Source organism: Myotis yumanensis, unplaced genomic scaffold (genome assembly GCF_028538775.1).
Source record: "Myotis yumanensis isolate MYYU_CA2020_CCGP unplaced genomic scaffold, mMyoYum1.0.hap1 SCAF_1, whole genome shotgun sequence".
NCBI classification, from domain to species: domain Eukaryota; kingdom Metazoa; phylum Chordata; class Mammalia; order Chiroptera; family Vespertilionidae; genus Myotis; species Myotis yumanensis.
In genome coordinates, this window is record NW_027223752.1 from 816,725 (window position 1) to 830,258 (window position 13,534).

At 45.3% G+C, this 13,534-nt stretch overlaps 1 protein-coding gene across 7 annotated transcripts in view; it reads left to right on the plus strand.

The window, feature by feature from the left end:
• Positions 1-13,534, plus strand: part of MARK3 (microtubule affinity regulating kinase 3) — a 96,109-nt gene that overhangs the window by 71,031 nt on the left and 11,544 nt on the right. For all 7 annotated transcript variants that reach the window (XM_070411683.1, XM_070411663.1, XM_070411649.1 and 4 more), the window contains 2 exons: positions 1,495-1,712; positions 4,662-4,765. In XM_070411683.1, coding sequence (XP_070267784.1) covers positions 1,495-1,712; positions 4,662-4,765 — 322 coding nt within the window. The remainder of the gene's footprint in view (positions 1-1,494; positions 1,713-4,661; positions 4,766-13,534) is intronic.

Below are 13,534 nucleotides of genomic sequence, written 5' to 3' on the forward strand. Positions count from 1 at the left end.
GTCATGTGCCCTTGCCTGGAATGGAACCTGGGACCCTTCAGTCCGCAGGCTGGTGCTTTATCCACGGAGCCAAACCAGCTGGGGCTTCCCATTGATTTTTAGAGAGTGGAAGGGAGCAGGGGAGACAGAGAGAGAGAAAAACATCGATGTGAGAGAGACACATCAATTGGTTGGCTTCCCGCAAATGCCCTGACGTGGGGCTGGGGATTGAGCCTGCAAGCAATGTATGTGCCCTTGATGGAATCAAACCCAGGATCTTTCAGTCCAAGGGTGGATGCTCTATACACTGAGCCAAACCGGCCAGGGCCATTCCATGACTTTTGATGGATAAGGCCTACCTGGGCGGAAACCTTACAACTTGCCCCTCCGGGAGCCCTGCTACAGTCTCTAGCTCTCTGTTCATTCTCTCCCCCTCTCTGCTGTCTAGCTTAATTTTCCGGAGTGCTGGACTGTTCTGTCTTTGCTATCCAGTAGAGTAGCCACTAGCCACATGTGGCAGTTGAGCACTTAAACTGGGGAACTTATTTTCATCTTTGTTAAATAATTAAATTTACACAGCCACATCTGGCCAGTGGCCCATATTGGACAGTGCAGCCCTGAAGAATATTTGACACCCCAGTTTTTTCTTAAGTGTTTTAAAGTTTGTTGGTTTGCTTTATGGGTTTTTTCTAAATATACTTTTATTAATTTCAGAGAGGAAGGGAAAGGGAGAGAGAGATAGAAACATCAATGATGAGGGAGAGGGAGAGAGAGAGAGAAACATCAATAATGAGGGAGAATTGTTGATCGGCTGCCTCCTGCACACCCCCCCACTGGGGATTGAGCTGGCAACCTCGGCATGTGCCCTGACCAGGAATCGAACTGTGACTTCCTGGTTCATAGGTTGACACTCAACCACTGAGCCACGCCGGCCGGGCTAAATGCCCTCGCTCTTAAAATTTTCACCATAGAAGTGAATCCTTTATGAGACTTAGGAACCTCAAGGGTATGCTCACCAAACTTGATAGTTTCGCCCTCAAGGCAATACCAGGTGTTGGAATCCAGAGACTGAAGTGTGTGTGTGTGTGTGTTTATTTGCCTGTAACTAAATGTTTATGTTGCAGGTAACTCCTTTACATCCAGTATTCTAGGATTCAGGAATCAAATCTATGTTGGCTTGGTCCTAACTTTTAAAAATACATCATCATATGGAACATTCATTTATCTCTTGTTCAGTTCATTTCCCTTCTCTGGACATTGTCCACCTCCATTTTTCCAGCTTGAGAGCTGGCACTTAGAACTGCACAGAGCGTTCTAGGTGTGGACAGCTTTGGTTTTGTACCAAAGTGATGATCCCTTACTCATCTTCCATTTCTTTGTGCTGGTGCCATAATTTGGGCTGACGCAGCACATTGTCCTGATACTGTCAGTAAACTGCCTATGTGTCTGCTATTTGAGGGTCTTAGTGTTTGGAACCTGGTCTGACATTTAAGAGTGAACTCTTTTTTATTGCAGCTGGACCAGCCATCCCTTCCGTTGTGGCATATCCAAAAAGGAGTCAGACCAGCACTGCAGATGGTGACCTCAAAGCAGACGGCGCTCCCTCCAGGAGGGCAGGCAGCAGTGCAGGCGGAGGCAAGGGAATGGCTCCAGCCAGTCCCATGCTTGGGAATGCGAGCAATCCCAACAAGGCAGACATTCCTGAACGTAAGACAAGCTCCACTGTCCCCAATGTAAGTGCTGTTGACCTCGAGAGCGCCGGGGATTGGCGGGTGCAATGCTCCCTCTCGGGGAGCCAGCAGACCCTTTATGTCAAAGGCACTTTCTGGTGATTCCATAAACGTTTGCTGAGCTTTAGGCTGTGTCAGAGGCTGAGAAGTAGAAAGACCTCATAGTCTAACAGGAGAGGAATCCAAATGAAGGCCGAGCAGACAGGTGATCACACACGGCGCTCTGGGGGCGCGGACTGCCTGTGGGCCAGGGATGGGGGTGTGCACTGCATTTTCAGAGTTTATTCCAGTAAAGAACTTGGACGGCATCCTTACAGGTGCCAGGGCCTGTACTAGGTGCTTTCTCACGTGTTAACTAAATTTTAGGGTGAAGAAAAGTCGGGTAATTGCCTGAAATTACACTGCTGACCTGAATCTCTCTCTTATTCTCTGCCCTTGATGAAATCTCACCAGGGAGCAAGTAGTATTTATTAAATGAAATGCAATCTACTCGGCTTCAGAAACTTTTCCATTAAATGAAATGTGTCCTGTCTGACCCAATGTAGGAATTGCTTTTAGCCTCGTAAAGTGATTTTAGGGAGGAGTCATAGAGAATGAACAATCTTAAGGACATTCTGTGGCCATGCTCTTCTCTACACACTGAGCAATGGCACAGCCCTCCTCCACTCTGATGAACCCTGGAGTGAGGGCCAGGTGCGCCACTGCTGCTCCCGGGAGGCTTGGCTGTGCCTCCTGGGATGCGAGGGCTCATCAAGGAGCCCACAGGGTTCTGCTGCTCCTCTGATCTTGGGCTTTCTCCCAGCAAACCCTGTGGGACAAGGTTTTTTCTTTTGGCTTCCTAACTCCATAAGATCGGGCTGTCATTCGTTAGCCCTGCAGTTTAAATTCAGCCTCCAACTTTGGGTTACATTCTCCAGAGGAAGGTAAGAATCTTGTTCTTTGCCTTCATAATGCTCCGTCCCTATCACCCTACTCGTCTGCACACCGCCCTTTTGAAAATATATACAAGCATTATCAGTCACCTGCATTTGATTATCCATTAGTCTTTGGAGTTTACTATGCATGGTCTGCTCAGCTGTATTAAAGGTGCCTGTTTTATCTTTTTTTTTCTTTTAAGAGCTATTATTTTTCCCCTTTTTAACCCTCACCTGAGGATGGATTTTTAATTGACTTTGAGAGAGAGAGAGAGAGAGAGATTTAAACACATTGATGTGAGAGAGAAACATGGATCAGTTGATTCCCATACGTGCTCCAACCGGGAATCAAACCCACAACCTGGGTATGTGCCCTGAACGGTAATCGAACCTCCAACCTTTTGGTGCACCAGAGGACGCTCCAGCCGACTGAGCCACCTGGCCAGTGTTTATCTTTGTTAAAAATTGTTCTTATCTGATTAAATATCTTAGTTATAACTTTCATTCTTTGCTTTTTTACTTTGAAAGTATCAGCTTTTAAAAAATTGATGTGAAATTAAGGTGACATCTCATTGACCATTTTAAAATGTAGGGTTCAGTGTCATCTAGACGTTCACAGTGTTGTGCAGCCACCGCCTCTCTCCTGCCGAGTCTCTCCCGCACAGCAAGGAACGCTGCTTTGCAGTGCCCTCCGCTCTCCTCTCGCCCCTCCCCCCGCCCCTGGCAGCTTGCTCTCCCTGTGGAGTGGCCTGTTCTGGACATTTCCTGTAATTGGACCCAGACCATATGCGTTCTTTGGGCCTGCCTTCTCTCACTCGGCATCATGTTTTCAGAGTTCAAGCTGTGACCTCTGTCAGTGTTTCACTCTGAATAAACATCGGCTTTTCATTGATGGACAGTTTGCTTGTTTCTACTTTAGTTAATATGAATACTGTTGTTATAAACATTTATGTACAAATTTCTGTGTGGACTTGGCTTTCATTTCTCTTGGGTTTAAACCTAGGAATGAACTTGCTGGGTCATAGGTAATTCTGTATTTGACTTCTGGAGGCATGGCCCAGCTGTTTGCCACAGCGGCTGCACCATTTTGCATTCCTGTCATATATGAGCTTCTGCTCTCCACAGCCTTGCCAACACGTCTTTTCCATTTTTTTACTACGGCTGGCCTAATGGGTGTGAAGTCATTGTAGTTTTGATTTACATTCCCTTAGTGACCAGTGTTGTTTGGCATCTTTTCATATGCTTGTTGGACATTTGTATGCCTTCTTTTTTTTTTTTTAATATTTTTTTATTGATTTCAGAGAGGAAGGGAGAGAAAGAGAGATATGGAAACATCAATGATGAAAGAGAATCATTGACTGGCTGCCTCCTGCACGCCCCCGACTGGAGATCAAGCCCACAACCCCGGCATGTGCCCTTGGCCAGAATCGAACCCGGGACCTTTCAGTCCACAGGCCGACGCTCTATCCACTGAGCCAACCTGCGAGGGCTGTATGCCTTCTTTGGAGAAATACCTATTCAAGTCCTTTGCCCATTTCTAAATTGGTTGAGTTTAAGAGTTCTGGAAATCGAATTCGCAACCTTTTGGTGTGCAGGACAATGCTCCAACCAACTGAGTACCCAGCCAAGGCTAGTTTTATAGTTTTAACTCTGATATTTACATCTTTAATTTTTATTTGTACATTTACCTTATATTTATAATACTTGCTTTTTAATTTTCATTTTGAAACTATTAGCTTTTAAAACAGTGGATCTTTGTCTCGATCTTTAAGTAATCTGTGAGTTATTACTAATGGATTATGGCAGCCAGCGTTTCACAGTCACTCTGTATAGCCACTCTTCCTCCTTTCTGCCGAGTGAGGGGTTGCTGCCTTTATCCCCTTTCTGATCCTTCTGCCAGTACTGTTGATATTTTAGTGTAGATTTAAAGACTGGATATTCATGTTTAATTAGGAGAGGTGTTTTTTTTCTCAGTATACTATGCTTAATTATTAAATAGTTTAAGACAAAAATGCCCCCCCCCCCTTTTTTTTAATAGAGTAATACAGCATCTGGCGGAATGACACGGCGAAATACTTACGTTTGCAGTGAAAGAACTACAGCTGACAGACATTCAGTAATTCAGAATGGCAAAGAAAGCAGGTAGGAATTTTACCTTTTTGCAAGAAGTTTGTTTTTCCCAAGAGAAATGGGAGCATATTGTTTACTTCTCAGTTTTTATGATCATAATTCAAATAATAATGGTAAGTATTCTCTAACAGTAAGTTAAATTTGAATGTGAATTTTTAGGAAGATACTGGAATTCCAAATCCCTCTCACTATCCAGAACTTATCCTCCTGGCCAACTGTATGTGATGACTAAAAGGGTTGAATTAAACCAGGGAGCTTTGCCAGAGGAGGTGGATAGTAAGCTGTGGTTTAATTGTAGAATAGTGAAGTCAAGATTATTTGTGCACATGAATAACTTGATCAAGGATGTGGATCACAAGGTGGGGACAGGGAGGGTGGTGGACCTTCAGCTACAGGTCCGCAGTTTGCCAAAGGGGCCAGGTGGACCAATGTTACCATAGTCTCACAAAGTACTGGAGTGTGCAGTCTTCTGAATGACTTGGATCTGGTGGATAGGCGAGCATCCGTAGAAGAAGCATGATTTAAAATACTAGCAGTCATATGTAAGTAAGGAGAGAGTTGTGCAGCTTTCTTGGGGTTACAAAATAAATAGAGTTGGAAAAGTGAGAGGAAGTGGGTCCAAAGACCTTGGGGTAGAGTTAGTTTGTTGTGGGAGAGAAGAGAGAGAAGATGGAATGGTAGAACACAGTCCCCAGGCTGGGTGGATTTACTTCTTTTTGGAAGAGTGGTGTATAAACCAAATCCAGTGTGGTGAGCAGGGAAGACTCGGAGTAGAGATCTAGAAATAAATGAACATCATCTGTCATTGACACCTGACCTCCTAACTTGAACACTGTTTGGTCATGTCACATTCCCATGCCCAGCATCACAATTGGTTCTTTCTTTTTTTTCTCCCGTTCACTTTCTGAAATTGTACTGTAAGCTTTCTGTTTCCTTTAGGTCGCATTAGTCACATGAAATGTTTGATCGCTAACTTCTGCGACAGCCTAAGCAAAGATTCTTCTTTTTTCCTTCATCCTTAAGACCAGGAATGATAGTATTTATCATTCCTTCTTCCATAGACCGCTTAAATTTAACTGATATGAAGGTAAAAGCTTATGTAAGGTTATGTTGATTAATTATGGAATTTCTTTTTTTAAAAATATTTTATTGATTTTTTTACAGAGAAGAAGGGAGAGGGGTAGAGAGTTAGAAACATCGATGAGAGAGATCGATCAGCTGCCTCCTGCACACCCCCACTGGGGATGTGCCTGCAACCAAGGTACATGCCCTTGACTGGAATCGAACCTGGGACCCTTGAGTCCGCAGGCCGACGCTCTATCCACTGAGCCAAACCGGTTTGGTGGAATTTCTTTTTTTTCCATCCTCACCTGAGGATATTCTTTCTATTGCTCTTTTGAGAGAGTGAAAGGGAGGGAAGGGGGGGGGGGAGGTTGGGAGGGAGGGAGAAGCAGAGAAAGAGAGAGAGAAACATTGCTGTGCGTGAGAGACATTGATTGGTTGCCTCCCAACTGCGCCCTGACTGGGGCAGGAAATCGAACCTGCAACTGAGGTACATACATACCCCTGGCTGGGAATTGAACCTGCGACCCTTTGGTCCGAGGACCGATGCTTTAACCACTGAGCCATACCGTCCAGGGCAATTATTCATTGAGTTTCTAGAAATATTTACGTTCCAGTATTCTCTTTTCTGATTCCTATGTGTGTGCTTGTTTTAACATTGCCTCTTTCCTTATGATTAAAAACTATTAATAAATTGTATAGCAACTGGGCTAGGTAGCTTACAAATACTAATTGATGTATTTTAATAGTAGTCTGTGCTGATAAATTTTATTTTATTAGTTATAGTCTCAAATCTATAAATTTCTCCTAGTTCAAAGTACTTTAATAGAAGATATCAGTAGAAGACTTAATTAGGCAGAAGTTTCTCATCTGTTACGGATTTTAGTCTGTAGAGCTAGGAAAAAGTGGTTTCGTGGCCCTTCTTCCTCTTTTCGTGAGTTCTTCTCAATTGTTGAGCTATTTATCAGATTCATTTTGAACTTTAGAATGTACAGTTTGCTGAGGTACAGTCAGACTTTTTTAAATATATTTTTATTGACTTTAGAGAGGAAGAGAGAGAAACATCAGTGATGAGAGAGAATCATTGATGGGCTGCCTCCTGCATGCCCCCTACTTTGATTGAGCCCAAAACCTGGGCACGTGCCCTTCCCGGGAATCACCCTCTTCGTTCACAAGTCAACGCTTAACGACTGAGCTACAATGGCCCAGCCAGTCAGACTGTTTAAGAGGCTTATGTTAAGGCCAAGATCTGCCCCCCTTCTCCTCCCCTCCCCCCCCCCCCCCCCCCCCCGCCCCCCTTATGTGTGTGCACATGCTCTTCTATTTCCTCTTGTCTGCAGTGCTTCAGTTCACCTTGGAGTCACTGCCTGTCTGCTTTGCCTGCAGGCACTGTCCTCATTGGGGCTGACTCCTTATCCTGACGGGGCCTCATTGCTTCTGGTAGCATCAGTCATTGCATTCATTGCAGCACTTTGCGTCTAAAAGTGTTGTCTTTATCTTTAACCAAGCAGAGTTTCAGCGCCAAACCACACGAGACAGGGCCCATAATTTTAGAATAATATCTGGATGTTCTTTTCCTTTTTATCTTACAAATAAATTAAAAGTGGATTTTCAATAATGTGGAAAATTATTGGAGGTTTGAGTGCCAAACTGTAGTGGTCATACTTTTTACTTTCAGTTAAGGCAGCAAATGTGACAACTTTCTCATCTTTAAAATGGATGCATGAGTCATAAATTAGATGCACGGTGCCTTCTCTATGCACAGCTGACTTCTTAGGCAGACTGTTGCTTTTTCCTCTCCCATATGCTTATCTTATTCCTTGACAAAACCGTACTGAGCTGCACGGTCCCTGGGCTATGCAACTTCTGAAAGGACCTAAGTTCTGTTTTCAGCCTTGACTGTGTGGGGCTTTTTCTTACATATGTGAATGCTTATACAGAATGCCAGCATGAGAGTGATCATGGCTGATGGAAACTATACGGGAGATTAGACCACAGGCTATCTACATGGCTTCGCCAAGCTCTTCAGCTCCCTGCCGCATTCCACTTTGAGCATGGGATGCTCCAAGGCTTAAAGCCCCACCAAGTGTATCTCTTGCCAAGCAATACAATTTATTTTAATAGAGTTTTTTCATTTTAAAATTAATTTTATTCATTGATTTTTCATAGTGCAATCTTTCTGTTTTATCAGCTTTACTGTGTGAAAAGTAAAGCCAGTCCTTGGTGTGTAGTGGAGAAAAGGTATATAGCACATCTTGGTTTTGGCACGAGGCACATGAGTAATTTTCTAATTAAGACTATTATTTTGAAAGTAGGTGTGAAGTCAGACTGCTTTTGCTATAATCCTGATGTGGTTATTCCACCTTCAGATGTCAGTCTCTCAAAATGGCCCATTCCAGCATCGACTAGCAGTCAGTGTAAACCAGGCCCATTCCAGCATTGACTAGCAGTCAGTGTAAACCAGGCCCATTCCAGCATCGACTAGCAGTCAGTGTAAACCGGGCCCATTCCAGCATCGACTAGCAGTCAGTGTAAACCGGGCCCATTCCAGCATCGACTAGCAGTCAGTGTAAACCAGGCCCATTCCAGCATCGACTAGCAGTCAGTGTAAACCAGGCCCATTCCAGCATCGACTAGCAGTCAGTGTAAACCAGGCCCATTCCAGCATCGACTAGCAGTCAGTATAAACCAGGCCCATTCCAGCATCGACTAGCAGTCAGTGTAAACCAGGCCCATTCCAGCATCGACTAGCAGTCAGTGTAAACCAGGCCCATTCCAGCATTGACTAGCATTCATTGTAAACCGGGCCCATTCCAGCATCGACTAGCAGTCAGTGTAAACCGGGCCCATTCCAGCATCGACTAGCAGTCAGTGTAAACCAGGCCCATTCCAGCATCGACTAGCAGTCAGTGTAAACCAGGCCCATTCCAGCATCGACTAGCAGTCAGTGTAAACCGGGCCCATTCCAGCATCGACTAGCAGTCAGTGTAAACCGGGCCCATTCCAGCATCGACTAGTAGTCAGTGTAAACCGGGCCCATTCCAGCATCGACTAGCAGTCAGTGTAAACCGGGTGTGAGGAGGTGGTGTCACATCTCCATCGTATCATCATCCTGTCAGCGTCCTATAGATTTACTGTGGGCCTTTAGCCACTTAGCACAGACACTGACTCAGCGCTCAACAAACACTAGCTTTTATTACTGATCGTAAGTGTTCATAGGTACATGGAAGAATTTCCTTAGTTTACACTGACTACAATCTCTCAACTTAGTGATGTTGCTAACCACCCTACAGGATGTGGGCGCCATCTTGCTTGCCATGTGCTTTTGGGTAGCTCCAGGAGACTGTTGAAAATGTTTTCACTTGAGAACCCCCAAGAATTAGTGGGATATCATTCGTTATAGTAAAGCACAACAGAAGTTTTCCAGAGAAGTTGTAGGTATTTGGTGTCACAGGTAAATTTTATGGTTGGGAAGTTGCTCTGGACTTAACCCATTTATGCATTTGTCCTGCATCAGGCCCAAGGACTGAGCAGAGGGTGTTTGATCACAGTTACAACAGATGTCTCTTGGTTATATTTTTAATTCTGCTTTTGCCTAATCACTCATATGCTTTGAATCAGCAACCAAAACTATTCATATCATAATGTTCTGGTCTGGGATAGATGTCATATTAAAATAAAAATTCCTGTCCATCAGTAATCATAAGTGGGTTAGAGTTTAAAATAAAAATTACAAAAAGATGCCAAACCGGTTTGGCTCAGTGGATAGAGCGTCGGCCTGCGGACTGAAGGGTCCCAGGTTCGATTCCGGTCGAGGGCATGTACCTTGGTTGCGGGCACATCCCCAATAGGAGGTGTGCAGGAGGCAGCTGGTCGATGTTTCTCTCTCATCGATGTTTCTAACTCTCTATCTCTCTCCCTTCCTCTCTGTAAAAAAATCAATAAAATATATATAAAAAAAAAATTGCAAAAAGATAATCAGACATAAATACAAAGCAACTTTTAAGTTAAGGTTTATTTAAAAACTAGGGGCCTAGTGCACAAATTTGTGCACCTTGAAAGGAACTGTGGACTGCAAGGCTGCGGTGGGCACGGGGGCAGGTCTCGGCCCATCCTCTGTGCTCCTGCCCAGCCCCTCCCGCCACGGCCTCCTGTCCCCTCTCTGCTGGCAGCCCCATTCCCGCTGCTGCTTCCACGTGTTGAAGGCGACAGCCCCGCTCACACCTTCTGACGGTGCAGAGCAGCGGGTGCGAGCAGGGCCGGTGCCATCAGCAGGTGCAAGCGGCAGCACTCGCACCCACTGACAGAGCCGGCGCCAGGCGGGACCTCGGCTTTTTGTTGTTTTGTGGTACAACATATATTAAATTTCTAAAAAATAATCCACTAAGTGCCCCTAAGATTAGTATGTCAAAAAATTTAATAATCTATCATGAAATTATCATTTACACTTCCTATTTAGGAAGGTCTCTAACTTCAGCGTGTCTGTCCAGACTCCTGTCTCGCTTGCATGCCTTGTAGATCTTGCCTGCACTGGCCAACCAGTGACGGCGTGCCTCGTGGGGAGTAGATTGCGCGGCCTTACCCAGTACCTCACCAAAAGCCCTTTCCTGCCCCAGGGTCTGCGGGCTATTTCTCTTCCCCAGGGAAGGAGCCGGACAGCCCTGCCTTCCTTACGGCATCTGTCCATCAGCTCCCAGCGTGGGCGAGACCGTGACAGCTGCTGGCAGGGGGTAAAGAGTGCTGACCCTGGCCCTGCCCTGAGCAGATACAGAGTAGAAAGAGTTGTATTTATCTGTAACTTGTTAAAAATAAAGTTATACGTATGTCTATGTATGTCTGTATGTATTGGGGACAAGTAAGCATTTCTTCACGTAGTTGAATCCTTTAGGACTCTGTGTGGCAGGTGACAGGGCCCAGTGCATTCAAGCTTTCATGAAACAGGTCATCTCTGCCTACAACTAGAAAGTGCAGGGACAGTTGGTGCAGCTCCTCATTCTGTCCTTCCTGTCCTGGGTCCCTGGTTTGGCCCAGTAGGATCAGACTTACCGTCTTCCCACACCCAGGAAGCCTGGGTGTCTCCTCCGTCCCTGTTGGTCTGACTCTAAGCCTGTCACTGCCGGACACAACTTGTTGTGGGGTGGAGTCAGCAGCATCTGGGGCCCAGGAGCCTCCCCGCTAAAGCAGGATTCACGTGTTTTTTTGTCATAGGGAAAGGGAGTGCAGAGTGGCAAAAACACAAAACCGGATCTATTTTTATGTTTCTGTAGCATTTGTTTCCAGTATGTCTATGACTGTGGTAGAACCACTCTCCCAAGTCAGAGGGCAAAATTCTCAAAAATTCAGGGACAAGAAGGTCTTATTGAGCAATTTATTATTGGTAGTCCTCATAGTGGGACTACCAAAATTCTAGTGCTCATTGCATTGACCTTCCTTTCCCGTCAGGAGAGCACTTAGCCCCTGCACAAGCCACAGTTCTCTGCTGGCCGAGTTCTGGGAGGTGACGTAGAAGGTTAAGCCAGGAGAGAGGGCAGGAGCCAGGCTCTGGGTGCTTAGGATGCTACCTGGGTGCCAGATGAGGAGTTTGAACTTCATCCTGAACACTGTGCTTTTGAAAGGTTATGAGTGACAAGGTCGGGTTTATATGTTAGCTCACTGGTGGACACACTGGAGGGCGTGTGGGTGAAGGCCGGGGGACCAGTGAAGACAGGATGGGCCCTGCCTGTGAGGAGATGGGAGAGGTGGCTGGGCTGGCTGAAGCACTGCTAGGGTTTGACACCCACAGGACAGCACCGCTGCTCTGGATGGTAGGGCAGGAGGGATAGAACGGGTGGCTCCAGGACTTGAGGACCCGGAGGGATTTCTGCCGAAAGACACTGAAGGTATGGCCGGAGTTCCACATCCAACTCTCCTTAAAGGAAAGAAACTGCCCTCGGCTGTTCCAAGGACACACTGGCGCTGGGATGAAGTGAGGTCACGGTTCTGTCCCGCAGCGTGTGCCAGGGCAACTGCGGGCAGGAAGCCACTCTGCCTCTCTCTGTACACGGCTCATCTGCTCATTAGTTCCACCTGGAAAAAGGGGGCCCCTGGACCCCTTAGGGATTTTGACTTATGAAGAAGTGAATGTCCAGTGAGTAGGAAGATTCTCAACTCTGGGAACAGGTGGGGAGCAGTGTGTCTGTGCTCGTCATGGGCCTGACCACATGGGCTCTCTGTAGAGTAGGCGCTGCCACACACAGCTCAGAAGACCTTGTCCCTCTGGCATAAAGACCCAAACGTGGAAGATGTCTTCTTTTCTTTAAAGCGAATGAATACACTTTCAAAATTACTGCTGGGGAGAGGTGGGGAGCTACAGGTTAGGAGGTGCTCCGGAATCCCCGGAACTTTTTTTTTTTATTAAATCTTTATTGTTCAGATTACATTTGTTCCTCTTTTTTTTTCCCCCCCATAATTCCCCTCCTCCCAGTTCCCGCCCCACCCTCCACCCTCACTCCCCACCCACTGTCCTCATCCATAGGTGCACGATTATTGTCCAGTCTCTTCCCGCATCTCCCATTCCCCTTTTCCCCCCAAGAATAGTCAGTCCATTCCCTTTCTATGTCCCTGATTCATTATAATCACCAGTTCATTCTGTACATCAGATTATTTATTCACTTGATTCTTAGATTCACTTGTTGATAGATGCATATTTGTTGTTCATAATTTGTATCTTTACCTTTTTCTTCTTCTTCCTCTTCTTAAAGGAAACCTTTCAGCATTTCGTATAATACTGGTTTGGTGCTGATGAACTCCTTTAGCTTTTCCTTATCTGTGAAGCTCTTTATCTGACCTTCAATTCTGAATGATAGCTTTGCTGGGTAAAGTAATCTTGGTTGTAGGTTCTTGCTATTCATCAGTTTGAATATTTCTTGCCATTCCCTTCTGGCCTGCAAAGTTTCTGTTGAGAAATCAGCTGACAGTCATATGGGTATTCCTTTGTAGGTAATTGAGTCTCTTTCTCTTGCTGCTTTTAAGATTCTCTCTTTGTCTTTTGCTCTTGGCATTTTAATTATGATGTGTCTTGCTGTGGTCCTCTTTGGATTCCTTTTGTTTGGGGTTCTCTGCGCTTCTTGGACCTGTAAGTCCATTTCTTTCACCAGGTGGGGGAAGTTTTCTCCCATTATTTCTTCAAATAGGTTTTCAATATCTTGCTGTCTCTCATCTTCTGGCACCCCTATAATTCTGATATTAGTGCGCTTGAAGCTGTCCCAGAGGCTCCTTAGACTATCTTCGTATTTTCGGATTCTTTTTTCATTTTGCTTTTCTGGTTGGGTATTTTTTGCTTCTTCGCATTTCAAATCTTTGGCTTGATTCTTGCACTCCTCTGGTCCGCTATTGGGCATAATATTCTTTATTTCAGTCCGTGTATGCTTAATTTCTAGTTGTTTCTTTATCATAGCATCGAGGGTCTCATTAGTTTTCATGAGGCTCTCCTCAAGTTTATTGCAAGCCCTCAAAATTGCGTTTTTTAGCTCTATATCCTCCATTTCTGTCATGTTTTTTTGTCTCCGCATTTTTTATGCTTTCTTGGTGCACCCCCCTTGTGGTCTTTGTGCGCTGTCTTGTTCGAGTTAAGCCTTGATTGTTGTAGTTAATACTAGAGGGATTTGACCATCAGGCCGACTGGCTGTGAGAATCAGCTGTGGGAAAACTTCTGTCCTCTGGGGAGGTGCTAATCTAGCC